Below are 17126 nucleotides of genomic sequence, written 5' to 3'. Positions count from 1 at the left end.
TTAAAAAAAAAATTATAATTTAATGATTGTTATTGTCTATGAGGTTACGGAGATGCTCTCGTTCCTATTCGTGTCTCATAATTACTGGTGGATTGCTTAATTGGTGAGAGCTAAGAATAAAGTGATATGTGACAACAGCTGGAAATCAAGGAGCCTACATACTGGAGTTATACATCGGGTCTGTTGTTATTGATAGTCCCATAAGCAGGGTCCTGTGATGTCACTAAAGTGCACTGCTGGGATCCTGCTTGGGTACGCTGCTGTGATACCACAAAAATATCCCGCTTGGGTACGCAGCTGTGATGTCACACTGAACTTTCTCAGGTATATGAGATCTTACTCTGGTACATGGCTGTGATGTCATAATGATCTCGGGTACACTGCTGTGATGTCACTAAGGAATCCAGCTCAGGTACACTGCTGTGATGTCATAATCACCTTGTACACTGCTGTGATGTCATAATCACCTTGTACACTGCTGTGATGTCACTAAGGGATCCAGCTCAGGTTACATTGCTGTGATGTCATAATCACCTTGTACACTGCTGTGATGTCACTAAGGGATCCAGCTCAGGTTACATTGCTGTGATGTCATAATCACCTTGTACACTGCTGTGATGTCATAATCACCTTGTACACTGCTGTGATGTCACTAAGGGATCCAGCTCAGGTTACATTGCTGTGATGTCATAATCACCTTGTACACTGCTGTGATGTCACTAAGGGATCCAGCTCAGGTTACATTGCTGTGATGTCATAATCACCTTGTACACTGCTGTGATGTCATAATCACCTTGTACACTGCTGTGATGTCACTAAGGGATCCAGCTCAGGTTACATTGCTGTGATGTCATAATCACATTGTACACTGCTGTGATGTCACTAGGTATCCTGCTTTGCTACACTGGTGTGATGTCACTAAGGGATCCTGGTTAGGTTAACTGCCGAGCATCCGTGATCGCTCTCTGGTACATGGCTGAGATGTCACTCGGGTGCATGGCTGCCATGTCAAAGTGATGTCACTCAGGTACACTGCTGTGATGTCACTCGGGTACACAGCTGTCATGTCAAAGTGATGTCACTCGAGTACATGGTTATGATGTCACAAAGTGATGTTACTTGAGCACACGGTTGTGATGTCATAGTAATGTCAACTGAGCATATGGCTGAGAAGTCAGTGATGTCACTTGGGTACACGGCTCTGAAGTCACATTGATGTCACTCGGGTACATAGCTGTGATGTCACAAAGGGATGTCACTTGGGTACATGGCTTTGATGTCACAGTGATTTTGCTCTGGTACATGGCTGTGATGTCCCTGCAGTGTATCACTTATGGCAGTCACTGTCTTGTCACAATGACTTTTTCCTTTTTACCCTGCTGAGATATCACAAAGGGTTAAAACGCAGCTACTTTTTTTTAAAATCAAACAAGTTTCATTAGGTAAAATATAGTCATTACACATCATGTCATCATCAGAATACAGTATATAACAAGATTTACATTATTCTTTATAGAATTAAGAAACACCCCATCCCGTGAATCCTTCCCATCCCACTACAAAGCTACTATAAAGACCAATCATCAGGATTTTCCTATATAAACTAAAGCCAGTGCTATACTGGTGCTATCATGCTGATTCTATACATACCTTTTAGTTGTGAGATCGGATGTATAGTTTCTGAAATATAAGCAAGTAAAGCTTGTGAAATGACTGTTATTTGATTGATAGGTACTGCAGAATATCTAATAGGTGGGTTGGGTTTTGCTAGTTATCCCCACCCCTGTCTGCTGCCTGTCCTTCCTCCCCCTGTCTCTGTTGTTATGGGTGGAGAAAGTAACGAGGAAGCACAGGGGGGAGGAAGGACGGACAGCAGACGGGTGGGAATAACTAGCAAAACCCAACCCACCTATTAGATATTCTGTTGCAAAAGTAATAGTGCATATCTCAAACTTTACTTGCCTGTATTTCAGAAAGTATGCATCTGATCTCACAACTAAAGGTATGTATAGAATCAGCATGATAGTGACAGTATAGCACTGGCTTTAGGTTATACATGAAAATCCTGGTGGTTGGTCCTCTTTAATGCGACATCATAATGGGGCATCACTTGGGTGCGCTGCGGGGACATTACGAGAGGGGGTGACTTTTTGGTACACTAATGTGACTTTACAATTAGTTTCTCATGTCGGTTAACGTCCAAATTAATTACAATCTAGTGAGACCAGTGCGGTCTTCAGGAGCTCATCTCCTGTTCTTGCTCGGGGGCCTCTGTCATTAGTGTCACCCATAATGGGGTAATTATATTCTCTCAGCTGGCAATTTACCTTCATTGACATCGCTTTTGGCTTTTTCAGGCTACTGTAGTTCAGATCCCATTTGTTACAATAGGAGCTGAGCTACAGTACCGTAGAACGACGACTGCAGTGTATGGATCTGTGATATCACGGCCTTCGGAGGTCTTCTGGACGATATTTATGACCTCTCCCAAGGATAACCCCCCTTTAAGGGGCAGCTAGAGCTTTTTCTGTGCATTTGGTTCCTTATAGCTCTTCTTCCTTTCTACTAATAAATTACCTAAAATATAACAATAGTAAATAATAATCCGCTCGTAAAATCTAACCCCGGTTGTATCGTTCTAGGTATTTGGAAACACTACTGAGGCAAGTTAGCAATGGTCACATAGCTTATTTTCCAGCAATGAAAGCCTTTGTGAACCTGCCCACCGAGAACGAGCTAACCTTTAATGCTGAAGAATACTCCGACATATCCGGTAAGTGACAGAAGCTGCGCAATTAGGGGTTGACCGCTAATAGGGTATGAGTAGCTGGACCACCGCTGTTCACCCAAGAAAACAATCAAATTCAGCCTTATATTTCCCCACAGATAGGCCAGCGTCTGCCCCTGGTGCCATCGACCGTGAACTGAAGATGTATTACACAATTGGAGATATAGGGTCACTGCAATTCTGTCTCATGTGTCTTCCCTCACTAAAGCCTTCTGTTGTGGAATATCCTGGTTATATACTGCCAACATGTACCTATAATGGAAAATTACAAACTATACAGTACAGACCAAAAGTTTGGACACACCTCCTCATCTCTAGAACAACTGTTAAGAGGAAACTTTGTGCAGCAGGCCTTCATGGTAAAATAGCTGCTAGGAAACCACTGCTAAGGACAGGCAACAAGCAGAAGAGACTTGTTTGGGCTAAAGAACACAAGGAATGGACATTAGACCAGTGGAAATCTGTGCTTTGGTCTGAGGAGTCCAAATTTCAGATCTTTGGATCCAACCACTATGTCTTTGTAGAAAAAGTGAACAGATGGACTCTACATGTCTGGTTCCTACCGTGAAGCATGGAGGAGGAGGTGTGATGGTGTGGGGGTGCTTTGCTGCTGACACTGTTGGCGATTTATTCAAAATTGAAGGCATACTGAACCAGCATGGCAACCACAGCATCTTGTAGCGGCGTGCTATTCTATCCGGTTTGCCTTTAGTTTGGGCCATCATTTATTTTTCACCAGGACATTGACCCCAAACACACCTCCAGACTGTGTAAGGGCTATCTGACTAAGAAGGAGAGTGATGAGGTGCTACGCCAGATGACCTGGCCTCCACAGTCACCAGACCTGAACCCAATTGAGATGGTTTTGGGTGAGCTGGACCGCAGAGTGAAGGCAAAAGGGCCAACAAGTGCTAAGCATCTCTGGGAACTCCTTCAAGACTGTTGGAAAACCATTTCCGGTGACTACCTCTTGAAGCTCATCAAGAGAATGCCAAGAGTGTGCAAAGCAGTAATCAAAGCATAAGGTGGCTACTTTGCAGCACCTAGAATATAAGACATATTTTCAGTTGTTTCACACTTTAAGTAGTTCATTCCACATGTTTTAATTCATAGTTTTGATGCCTTCAATGTGAATCTACAATTTTTAGAGTCATGAAAATAAAGAAAACTCTTTGAATGAGGAGGTGTGTCCAAACTTTTGCTCTGTACTGTGTATATCACTTGCTATTTTCCTTATTTTACCTTGGGGTGTGATTTGGGAAGAAATGCTTAATATTTTGCACACAGTTCGGCTTATCTGGCTGCCGGTAATAGCCGGCAGGTTCTGAGTCTGTATATCGCGAGTCTTCTTCAGGATTTCTAATGAACCCTCTTATCTGGTACCCAGGAGATATTTTATAGTAGGTCCAGAACTATGTCTTCCCTCCACCATTCCTGAGCAATGTGTCTACATGTCCCTTTATAAAGTTATTTTTTACATGACTTGTTCCACTCTTGTGCCTGGAGTTGCACTTTCTGACCAGAACTGTTCTGTTTTTGTGATTCACAGAAATGAGGGCTCTCTCCGAGCTGCTGGGACCTTATGGCATGAAGTTCCTCAGTGAAAGTCTAATGTGGCACATCTCTTCCCAGGTGGCTGAACTCAAGGTATGGCACCCAGGACGACACAGCGATAGAAGTTGCCATGCTTGATACTTGCCGGTTGATTTTATACTTGTCACAATATTCACTCTTGATGGCCCTGCATAGGTAGAACATCTCACCGCTATTTAGGATAAAGAAAGAGCCTCTAAGGTTATTTACTAGGGACAGTATGACCTATTTTGTGCATTACCGTATTTTTCGGACCATAAGACGCACTTTTTTTTCCCCCAAATGTTGGGGGAAAGTGGGGGGTGCGTCTTATGGTCTGAATGTGGCTGCGGGGAATGTGGGTGCTGCGGTGGAGCGGGTCATCGGGGGCACGAGCAGGCTGTAGCAGCCTGCCGTGACCACGTGGACCCGCTCATTTAATATGCACGCCCATTCCCCGCCCATCATCCCTCAGCGCTGAAGCCGGCGCTGACAGGTGGGCGGGATGATGGGCGGGGGATAAACAGCCGGCTCGCATGATCACCCCTGGCAACTACGGCCTGGAGTGATCATGTGCGGCTGTATTCACTGCACCCCGTGCATCATCATCAGCGCGGGGAGCAGTGAATCAGTGTACAGTACTCACCGCAGCATCGCTCGTCCTCCCGTCTGTGTCAGCGGCAGCGCCGCTGATTGGAGCCGTCCCCATTACCCTGCTGGATCGCGATCATCTCCTGTGTTTGTGCCGGCGGCTGAGTGGAGGCTAGCGGCGCGCACAGCGATGACGTCATCGCTGTGCGCACGTGTCCACACGCAGCTGCCGGGACACTGGCACAGACACAGGAGATGATCGCGATGCAGCAGGGTAATGAGGACGGCTCCAATCAGCGGCGCTGCCGCTGACACGGACGGGAGGACGAGCGATGCTGCAGGGAGTGAGGTAAAGTGAGGTGAGTATGAACGTTTATTTTTTTTATGTGCCACAGGATGCGGCCATACACCAGGATGGGGGCATATTATGAGCCGGATGGGGGCATATTATGAGCCAGATGGGGGCATATTATGAACCAGATGGGGGCATATTATGAGCCAGATGGGGCCATATGCCATGATGGGTTATATAGCAGGATGCGGCCACATGCCAGTATATAGCAGGATGCGGCCATATGGCAGGATTACGGTATATAGCAGGATGAGGGACATATACTGTATATACAAGGCAGGAGGATCATTACCACGATGCGGCACCTTAGTAGAGAATTTGGGGACATTACCCCCATAACAGTGTCAGCAGCAGATCCTCGCCCCATGACAGTGTGTCATGACCACATTTTTTGCTTAAAATTTTATTTTCCTATTTTCCTCCTCTAAAACCAGGGTGCGTCTTATAGTCCGGTGCGTCTTATAGTCCGAAAAATACGGTACTTAACCCTTTACAATTTTCAAACCATGACCTTTTTTTGTATTTGAGCTTTTTTTTGTGTTTTTCCTTCCCTATCTACCATAGAGCCATAATTTTATATTTTTTTTTGCAATTGACAATGTGTGATGACTTGGGGGAGGTTTTATCTCCCTAAAAATGCAATTCTGATGTTCCTTCTTTTCTTTGTTGCTCCATTGGGAGACCCAGACAATTGGGTGTATAGCTATTGCCTCCGGAGGCCACACAAAGTATTACACTCAAAAGTGTAAGGCCCCTCCCCTTCTGGCTATACACCCCCCGTGGAATCACTGGCTCATCAGTTTTCATGCTTTGTGCAAGGAGGTCAGACATGCACGCATAGCTCCACTATTTAGTCAGCAGTAGCTGCTGACTATGTCGGATGGAAGACAAGAGAGCCCATACTAGGGCCCCCAGCATGCTCCCTTCTCACCCCACTTTATGTCGGAGGTGTTTGTTAAGGTTGAGGTACCCATTGCGGGTACAGAGGCTGGAGCCCACATGCTGATTCCTTCCCCATCCCTGTTACAGGGCTCTGGGCGAAGTGGGATTTTAACGGTCTCCAGGCACTGAGACCGTGCTCCATCTGCAGCCCCTGGAGAAGACGCTGGATATGGAGCGGAGTACATCAGGGACATGGCCCTGCTTCCTCAAGGTACTCTGTGTCCCCGTGCATTTCGCACGCACACCGCAGCATTGCTGGGTGTGTTAGTGCGCCGGGGACATCAGCGCTGCTGCGCTTGTGCCATTGTCTCACTTCAGCTTAGCTGAGTGGGCAGACTTATGTAGAACGGTCGCGCCGGCCGCTGGGACTGCGACGCGGCTGGGACTTGTGGTGCGCCGGGGACTTCCGCGCTGGCCGCGCTTTTACGGCGGCCGCGCTTATAAATCGAGTCCCCGGCTTTTGCGGCCTAGTTCGTTCGTTTCCGCCCACAGGCCTGCCAGTCAGGGTATGGGCGTGACGCTGCACAGCACGGCAGCCCTGAGAGCTGGAGTATGTTTTGCATACTCCACCCCTCTCACTGTGTGCACTGTGAAACCGGATTCCCGCACTTTCTCAAGCACGCCCACGGCTTCCTTCTCTAACACAGGACGCCGGCAGCCATTATTGTCAGTTCTTTCTATAGCGATAAAACAGACAAGTGTGGGAAGACCCTGACAGGGATTCTGAGGTTCACACAATCGCTGTGAGCAGGCGTTAAACAGCACTTGTGGTGCTAACCCCACTAGTGCCGAAGTGCATTGAGATATATGCTTCTACGCTATACATTGCACTGTTTTGGTCGTACTTTTGTATATATCCTCCTTATTGTGCGGAGGAGATTACAGCATACTGTCTGTGGAAAACAGAGGTGCAGAAGCACATGTTTTCCATGCAGCCGGTACAGCAGGTACGGCTATACGGCCGGCAGGTTACATACACCCCCATTGTATGCAACTCAGCCGGAGTCTCTGCTAATGATCCAGAGGCTGGGGATGAAGTCTGCAGTGTTTACTGACAGATTTTCTGAGACTATGGCTGTGATACTGGAAGCCTTGCAGTCCAGACAAGTCTCTCACACCATGAGCACTGTTGAATCATTGATCCATGGTCCCCCTCAGTGTGAACAATTACAGCTCCGGGGGTGTCACGTGCATCCCAGAGTCACGGCTCTGACACGGACGACAGTCCCAGACAGCCTAAGCGGGCTCGCTGAGCGGCCCTCAGTTTCATCGCACTGGTCAGGGTCCCGCAGGTGGACTCTCTGGGTGCTGAGGCGGAGATAGCTGCTCAGGAGTCTTATCCTGAGACCGCTCTCAATCTCGGTACACCTGATGGTGACGCCATAGTGTATTATCTTATAGCGTCCATCAATAGAATGTTGGTCATTTCTCCCTCAGCTCCTCCTGTGAAGGAGCCAGCTGTACGGCAGGAGAAATTCTATTTCAGGTATCCCAAGCGTAAATTAGGTATTTTTCTGGACCACTCTGCCTTCAGAGAGATAGTCCAAAAACACCACGCTTATCCAGATAAGCGCTTCTCCAAGCGGCTTAAGATACACGTTATCCCTGCCCCTGACGTGGTCAAGGGCTGGACCCAGTGTCCCAAGGGACATCCTCCAATCTCCAGGCTTGTGGCTAGATCCATAGTTGCAGTGGAAGATGGGGCTCCACTTACAGATGCCGCTGACAGACAGATGGATCTCTGGTCGAAATCCACCTATGAGGCTGTAGGCGCGCCGTTGGCTCCAGCATTCGCAGCCATAGAGGCACTCCAAGCTATTTCAGCTTTTCTTACACAGATGGACACGGTCACACGTACATCTGTACCGCATGTGGCATCCTTAACCTCTCAAATGTTTGCATTTGCGTCTTACGCGATTACGGCTGTCCTACACTCTACGAGCCGTACGACAGTGGCGTCCGCTCACTCCGTGTTTTTACGCAGACCCTGGTCGTTAAGTGAATGGAAGGCAGATTCTGCTTCCAAAAAAGTGCTTAACCAGTTTGTTTTTTTCTGCGGACCGACTGTTTGGTGGGCGTTTGGATGAAATCATTAAACACTCCAAGGGTAAAGATTCATCCTTACCTCAGCCCAGACAAACAAACCCCAACAGAGCAGGGGTCTCCTCGTCCAAAAAGGACTCAAAAAGATCAGAGGAGCTCAGATTCGTGGCGGGCTCAGTCACGCCCAAAACAGACAGTCTGAAAACCCGCTTCCAAGGCGGCTTCCTCAGGACTTGCAGCCTCCTCTCTTCGCATCCGCGCTCGGTAGCAGGCTCTCCCGCCTTGGCGATATTTAACTGCCATAGGTCAATGGCCGTTGGGGGAGAGACATTCTGTCTCACGGGTACAGGATAGAGTTTAGTTCGTCCTCCAACTCGATTCTTCAGAACTTCTCCACCTCCCGGCCGAGCCGTTGCGCTTCTGCAAACGATGTGCACTTTATAGGCAGAAGGAGTGGTGACTCCGTTTCTCTTCAGGACCAAGGTCACGGTTTTTGCCCCAAATTATTTCGGGTGCCAAAAAAGGACGGGTCGTTCCGTCCCGTTCTGGATCTAAAACTGCTCAACAAGCTCGTGAGCACCAGGCGGTTCTGGATGGAATACTCCGCTCCGTCATCGCCTCAATGTCCCAAGGAGGTTTCCTAGCATCAATAGACAGGATGCTTATCTCCACGTGCCGATTGATCCAGAGCACCAGCGTTTCTGCGCTTCGTTATAGGAGACGAACACCTTCTGTTCGTAACTCTTCCTTCCTGCTGGCGACAGCCCCACGGGTCTTCGCCAAGTTCATGGCAGCAGTAGTGACAGTTCTGCACTCTCAAGGTCACTCTGTGATCCCGTATTTGGACGATTTCCTGGTCAAGGCACCCTCTTAGGGAACACTGCCCGTATGTTGCGCTGGAGACTCTCCAGAGTTTTGGGTGGATCATCAACTTTTCAATGTCAGATCCGACCCTGACCCAATCGCTACCATATCTAGGCATGGAGTTTCATACTCTCTCAGCGATAGTGAAGCTTACGCTAAATCAACAGCGTTCACTACAGACAAGGCTGCAATCTCTCCTTTAAGGACCAGTCGCACACATTGAGACGCCTCATGCACTTCCCATGTAAGATGATAGCAATGGAGGCAGTCCCTTTCGCGCAGTTTCCTCTGCGTCCACTACAATGGGACATTCTCCGCCAATGGGAGGGGGAGTCGACGTCCCTCGACAGAGACGTCTCCCTTTCTCAGGCGGCCAAAGAATCTCTCCGGTGGTGACTTCTTCCCACCTCATGATCAAAAGGAAGGTCCTTCCTACTCCCATCCTGGGTGGTAGTTACGACAGACGTGAGTCTATCAGGGTGGGGAGCAGTTTTTCTCCACCACAGGGCTCAAGGTACTTGGACTCAGAAATAATCCAACCTTCAGATCAATGTTCTGGAAAACAGAGCAGTGTATCTTGCTCTACTAGCCTTCCAGCAGTGGCTGGAAAGCAAGCAAATCCGAATTCAGTCGGACAACTCCACAGCGGTGGCATACATTTACCACCAAGGAAGAACACGCAGCCGGCAAGCCTTCCAGGAAATCCGGCAGATTCTGACGTGGGTGGAAGGCACGGCATTCACCATATCCTCAGTTCACATCCCAGGGGAAGACTGGGAAGCAGACTTCCTCAGTCGCCAGGGTATGGACGCAGGGGTATGGTCTCCTCAAGATCTGTCGCCGCTGACAGATGCCGGACGTCGACCTAATGGCGTCACGGCACAACAACATCGTCCCGGCTTCATGGCACGGTCTCACAATCTTCGATCTCTGGCGGCGAACGCCTTAGTTCAGCATTGGTCGCAGTTCTAGCTACCTTATGGGTCACGCCGCTGGCATTGTTGCCCAGAGTGCTGCGCAAGTTCAGGGCCGACTGCCGCCGCGCCATCCTCGTCGCTCCATTGGCCGAGGATGACGTGGTACTCGAATCGGTGGTACCTCACGGTGGGCCAACCGGAGGCACTACCAGACCGATCAGACTTGCTGTCTCAAGGGCCATTTTTCCATTTGAATTCTGCGACCCTCAACCTGACGATGTGGCATTGAGTCCTGGAGCCTTGCGTCTTCAGGATTATCTCAGGACGTGGTTGCCACCATGGGACAGACTAGGATACCAACGTCCGCCAAGATTGACCACAGGATGTGGAAGATATTCTTATCTGGGTACTCGGCTCAAGGGGTTTCTCCCTAGCCGGTTCCATCGTCTATGTTTCCTTCCTTCCTGCAATCTAGGTTGGAAAATGGGTTGTCGCTCAGCTCCCTCTCGGGACAAGTCTCAGCGCTATCTGTATTTTTTCAGAAACGCCTAGCACGACTTCCGCAGGTACGCACGTTCCTGCAGGGAGTTTGTCTTCTCAGCACTCCGTACAAGCGGCCGTTAGAGCCCTGGGATCTGAACAAGGTTCTAATTGCTCTTCAGAAGCCGCCTTTCGAGCCTAGGAAAGATGTTTCCCTTTCCCACCTTTCACGGGAAGTGGCCTCTCTAGTACGGTCACGGCTCTTAGGAGAAGTTTTCGAGCTAGTAACGCTCTCATACAAATCTTACTTCCTGGTCCTTTACCAGGACAAGGTAGTTCTGCGCCCGATTCCGGGATTTCTCCCTAAGGTGGTATCCCACTCTCATCTCAATCAAGATATCACCTCACCTTCTTTGTGTCCTCATCCAGTCCACCAACTTCAGAAAGATTTGCAGCTGTTGGATCTGGTGAGAGCACTCAGGTTCTACACGGATGCACTCTTTGTCCTTGTCGCTGGTCGGCGTAAAGAGTCGCAAGCTTCCAGATCCACCCTGGCTCGGAGGATCGAGGAACCAATTCTTGAAACCTACAGTTCTACTGGGCTTCCGGTTCCTTCAGGGCTGAAGGCCCATTCTACCAGAGCCGTGGGTGCGTCCTGGGCATTACGGCACCAGGCTACGGCTCAGCAGGTGTGTCAGGCACCCACCTGGTCGAGTCTACTTACTTTTACCAGGCATTATCAGATGCATACCTACGCTTCGGCAGACGCCAGCCTAGGTAGATAAGTCATTCAGGCGGCGGTTGGCCACCTGTAGGAGAAGGCCGTTTGACGGCCCTATCATGAGGTATTCTTTTACCCACCCAGGGATTGCTTTTGGACATCCCAATTGTCTGGGTCTCCCAATGGAGCGACAAAGAAGAAGGGAATTTTGTTTACTTACCGTAAATTCCTTTTCTTCTAGCTCCAATTGGGAGACCCAGCACCCGCCCTGTTTTCTCGGGGTTTTTTTCGGTTTTTCGGGTACACATGTTGTTCATGTGGAATGGTTTCAGTTCTCCGATGTTCCTCGGATTGAATTGGTCCTTAAACCTGTTATTGGCTTTCCTCCTTCTTGCTTTGGCACTAAAACTGATGAGCCAGTGATCCCACTGGGGGTGTATAGCCAGAAGGGGAGGGGCCTTACACTTTTGAGTGTAATACTTTGTGTGGCCTCCGGAGGCAATAGCTATACACCCAATTGTCTGGGTCTCCCAATTGGAGCTAGAAGAAAAGGAATTTACGGTAAGTAAACAAAATTCCCTTCTTTTTCTCTTTACGGTGTTTACCTTATGGGTCTATTAATTCTCTATTATGATGGATTGGGCTTTTACAGATGTGGCAATACGAAACATTTTTGGGTTTTTTCCCTTATTTTTAACAGGGGAAAAAAGTGGTGGCTTGAATTTTATTGATATTAGCAGCTCTGATTGGTTGCTATAAGAACGAAAGACATTCATAGTATAAGAAGCTTATATCTGAGGTAATATGATATCTGTGGGGAGAGAGAGAGAGAGACAGACAGACACAGACAGCGAAAGAGACAGGCACAGACAGACGGGGAGAAGAGGCACGGAGACAGACGGGGAGAAGAGGCACGGAGACAGACGGGGAGAAGAGGCACGGAGACAGACGGGGAGAAGAGGCACGGAGACAGACGGGGAGAAGAGGCACCGAGACAGACGGGGAGAAGAGGCACCGCGACAGACGGGGAGAAGAGGCACGGAGACAGACGGGGAGAAGAGGCACGGAGACAGACGGGGAGAAGAGGCACGGAGACAGACGGGGAGAAGAGGCACCGAGACAGACGGGGAGAAGAGGCACCGAGACAGACGGGGAGAAGAGGCACCGAGACAGACGGGGAGGAGAGGCACCGAGACAGACGGGGAGAAGAGGCACCGAGACAGACGGGGAGAAGAGGCACCGAGACAGACGGGGAGAAGAGGCACCGAGACAGACGGGGAGAAGAGGCACCGAGACAGACGGGGAGAAGAGGCACCGAGACAGACGGGGAGAAGAGGCACCGAGACAGACACACAAAGACAGACGGGCTAGAGATGGGGAAAGAGACAGTTACTATCCCGGGCAACGCCCGGGTACTACAGCTAGTCACTTATATACTGGATTACCGCAGTATGTGGTTGCGCTTCATAGGAGTACAAAGATGGCAGTGATGGGGGGTCTTCTGCAGGCCCCACAGCTGCCATGTTGATTTATTGGGCCCAGGATATTTAATCCTATCATATTGCGGAAAGGGTTAATTTCCATAAGTTTAGGTGGCTTCCACATTAATTGTAATCACTCATCCAGTTTCTGCCCCAGTATCCGATCTCGCTACATCAGACAGTGACCGACACATACAGATCTGTTTCCATCATAGACCTGCAATGTTGTCAGTGGGAGAATACAACCATGTGAATATTGCGTAAAATTATTTGTTATAATTCAAATATTTTTGGTGTGATTCAAATTTTTTCAGAATTTCGACTACAGTAGTGAACATCAAGCTGCCATGCTTTTTCCATGGTCCTCTATATCATGTCCTGCCCCTCCCCATTATTCTTAGTATGAAATATTAAGCTGGGTCTTGTGTAAGATCTCCATTTAAACCCTGACTGTTCACTTACTTATTTTCTCTATAGTCTATTTCTCTTTTCAAAGTCAAGGACATAGGCCAAGATTCTGTCTTTTGGTTCTGTTTCTTTTTGCTTTCTACTGCAAAGCTATTTATTTCTACACTAAACATCAACTGTACCATGTATAATCCAGACCCAGAGCCGGCGTTCTGCTTGTAGACATTGTCTACTATCAACCTGTCAAGATGTCTGATGTCTGTCTAATCCTAATCAAATGCATGACAATCAAACAAAGGTTATGTCACAGACATGTCGACAGCTGCTGAAAAGTGTTTTTCTTCCCCCAACCAACTTGTATATGCTGCTTTTACACACAGGAGTAGTTTTAGGCTTTTCACATGTATAAACTGGGTCAAACGAAAAACACGATCACTAGAATTCTTTTAGATGCCACATCAAATGTGTAGCTCTGCTAAAGGAGTACCTGTGACGTGCACAAAAAATTAAGTCAAATACATTGCACAAATCCTTGAACTTCCGTGATTCTGCCGCTCTTTTCCATTTTGCTCTGCGTCGCTCCTTTACAGAGATATTCACATTTGTTGCTTTTAGAGCGAAATATGTGAAATCTCGGCTTTGCAGTCCAACAAAGCATTTCTTCTAAATCTCCACCTCTCCAACCCAAATCCTGCCAATAGCACCTCAACAGCTGATCTACCAGTCTATCAGTCTCAGACGCTGCTGAGCTTTTGATTTTCGACATCTGAGAGAGAGGGGTGAAAGTCACGCCCCAAGAGGAGACTCTGAAGACACTCCCAATAGGAATGCAAACCAGAAATTTCACATACAGCTCTCCAGAAGAAACAAATGTGAATATCTCTGCAAAGGAGCAACGCAGCGCAAAAAGAAAAAGTGCTGCAGAATCTGGGAAGCTCAGGGATTTTTATACTCTTATTATTTTGAGCAAATGACAGGTCCTCTTAAAAGGGGATTGTCTGTCGTAGACCACCCGTGATCTCACTGGCATCCAGAAGGATCGATCTGCTTTTCACGTTGCTTTTCGTGAACCGCGCTCTGTTAAACAATTTATTCTCGTTACATTTTCAGAAACTTGTGGTGGAAAATGTTGAAGTGTTAACACAAATGAGGACAAGCTTCGATAAACCCGAGCAAATGGCGGCACTTTTCAAAAGACTGTCCTGTAAGTACTCGCCGAGAGAAGCCGGGAATCCATATTCTAACATCTAGCGATAGTCTCACCCCTTATATATAACAATGGTTCAGGCTGGGTTACAATGTAGTGTGATTAGTAACAGTCTGGAATACTTTTTTTTATTATTTATGCCTAGATTATTAGTCTATATCAAGATGTTTCCTGACACAAGGTATTCAGCACTCATCAGATCCTCCATTTGTATTCATATTGCTAGTGTGCGATCTATTTATATGTATACAAAGTATTACCAGGAAACTAAAAAAAAAGGAAATTTATAGTGTGATGGCTGATTACTTACCGTATTTTTCGGACCATAAGACGCACTTTTCCCCCCACAAATGTTGGGGGAAAGTGGGGGGGTGCGTCTTATGGTCTGACTATAGGGCTGCGGGGAATGAGGGTGCTGCGGTGGAGCGGGTCATCGGGGGCACCAGCAGGCTGCAGCAGCACCTGCAGTGACCACGTGGGCCCGCTCATTACATATGCACGCCCATCCTCCCGTCCATCATCTCTCAGTGCTGAATGCTGCATGGAGCGAGGAAAGGTGAGTATAAATGTTTGTTTTTTGTGTGATACAGGATACAGGCCATATAGTAGCATGAGGGTATATAGCAGGATGGGGCCATTTTGCAGGATGGCAGTATATAGCAGCATGGGGCCATATAGCAGGATGAGGGTATATAGCAGCATGGGGCCATATATCAGGGTGGCAGTATATAGCAGCATGGGGCCATATAGCAGGGTGGCAGTATATAGCAGCATGGGGCCATATAGCAGGGTGGCAGTATATAGCAGCATGGGGCCATATTGCAGGATGAGGGTATATAGCAGCATGGGGCCATATAGCAGGGTGGCAGTATATAGCAGCATGGGGCCATATTGCAGGATGAGGGTATATAGCAGCATGGGGCCATATATCAGGGTGGCAGTATATAGCAGCATGGGGCCATATAGCAGGGTGGCAGTATATAGCAGCATGGGGCCATATAGCAGGGTGGCAGTATATAGCAGCATGGGGCCATATTGCAGGATGAGGGTATATAGCAGCATGGGGCCATATAGCAGGGTGGCAGTATATAGCAGCATGGGGCCATATTGCAGGATGAGGGTATATAGCAGCATGGGGCCATATAGCAGGGTGGCAGTATATAGCAGCATAGGGCCATATAGCAGGGTGGCAGTATATAACAGCATGGGGCCATATTGCAGGATGAGGGTATATAGCAGCATGGGGCCATATAGCAGGGTGGCGGTATATAGCAGCATGGGGCCATATAGCAGGATGGCAGTATATAGCAGCATGGGGGTATATTGCAGGCTGAGGGCATATCCATGATGGCAGTATATAGCAGGATGGGGGTCTATGAGCAGTATGGGGGTATTTAACAGGATGGGGGTATATATCAGGATGAGGGACATATATACAAGAATGGGGATTATATACAAGGCAGGAGGATCATTACTAGCATGGGGTATCTTAGTCGAGAATTTGGGGATATTACCTCCATAACAGTGTCAGCAGCAGATCCTCGCCCCATAACAGTTTGTCATGACCACATTTTTTGCTTAAAATTTTTTTTTCCTATTTTCCTCCTCTAAAACCAGGGTGCGTCTTATAGTCCGAAAAATACGGTAACCCCTTCAGCCCCGGGGCACTTTCCGTTTTTGCGTTTTTGTTTTTTTCTCCCCTACTTCCGAGAGCCGTAACTTTTTTATTTTTCCGTCAATCTTGCCATATGAGGGCTTGTTTTTTGCGGGACAAGTTGTACTTTTAAATGAAACCATAAGTTTTACCATATGGTGTACTGGAAAACAGCAAAAAAATTCCAAATGCGGAAAAATTGCAAAAAAAGTGTGATGGCACAATAGGTTTTGGGATGTTTTATTCACGGTGTTCACTATATGGTAAAACTGATGTGTGGGTGTGATGCCTGAGGTCGGTGCGAGTTTGTAGACACCAAACATGTATAGGTTTACTTGTATCTAAGGGGTTAAAAAAATTCACAAGCTTGTCCAATAAAAGTGGCGCACGTTTTGCGCCATTTTCCGAAACACGTAGCGTTCTCATTTTTTGGGATCTATGGCTCAGTGACGGCTTATTTTTTGCATCTCGAGCTGATGTTTCTAATGGTAGCATTTTTGCGCAGATGCTACGTTTTGATCGCCTCTTATTGCATTTTGCGTAAAACTTGCGGCGACCAAAAAACGTAATTTTGGCGTTTGGAATTTTTTTGCCACTACGCCGTTTACCAATCAGATTAATTGATTTTATATTTTGATAGATCGGGCATTTCTGAACGCGGCGATACCAAATGTGTATATTTATTTATTTTTTAACCCTTTAATTTTCAATGGGGGGAAAGGGGGGTGATTTGAACTTTTAGGGTTTTTTTTTTGTTTTTTTTTTATTTCGTAAAACTTTTTTTTTACTTTTTTTTTTTTTATTTTACTAGTCCCCCTAGGGGGCTATATCAGCAATCCGATCGCTATCTGCTGATCACAGCTATACAGCTGTAAACAGCAGAAATAGTCACTTTCTTTTTCCCTCTGCTCCCGGCCGAGGAAAAATAGTCTCTGAGCCATAGATCCCAAAAAATGAGAGTGCTACAGGTTGCGGAAAATGATGCATCTACTGAACTTTTACAACCATGGTGGTAATGTGCATGTCTGGGAGAAGAGAGAATATTGCATTATTGGGGGACCTAGCCATGTAGCGTAATGTTTGTTCTCAGCAGGAAGGGAAACTCC

At 47.5% G+C, this 17126-nt stretch overlaps 1 protein-coding gene across 4 annotated transcripts in view; it reads left to right on the top strand.

Moving 5' to 3' along the window:
• Positions 1-17126, top strand: part of NCKAP1 (NCK associated protein 1) — a 241185-nt gene that overhangs the window by 183649 nt on the left and 40410 nt on the right. For all 4 annotated transcript variants that reach the window (XM_075317420.1, XM_075317419.1, XM_075317418.1 and 1 more), the window contains 3 exons: positions 2643-2773; positions 4338-4435; positions 14270-14363. In XM_075317420.1, the coding sequence (XP_075173535.1) occupies positions 2643-2773; positions 4338-4435; positions 14270-14363 (323 nt within the window). The remainder of the gene's footprint in view (positions 1-2642; positions 2774-4337; positions 4436-14269; positions 14364-17126) is intronic.

Source organism: Anomaloglossus baeobatrachus, chromosome 7, assembly GCF_048569485.1.
Source record: "Anomaloglossus baeobatrachus isolate aAnoBae1 chromosome 7, aAnoBae1.hap1, whole genome shotgun sequence".
Taxonomy (NCBI): domain Eukaryota; kingdom Metazoa; phylum Chordata; class Amphibia; order Anura; family Aromobatidae; genus Anomaloglossus; species Anomaloglossus baeobatrachus.
Note: the sequence above shows the minus strand (reverse complement) of the source record. Positions and strands in the feature narration are given on the sequence as shown.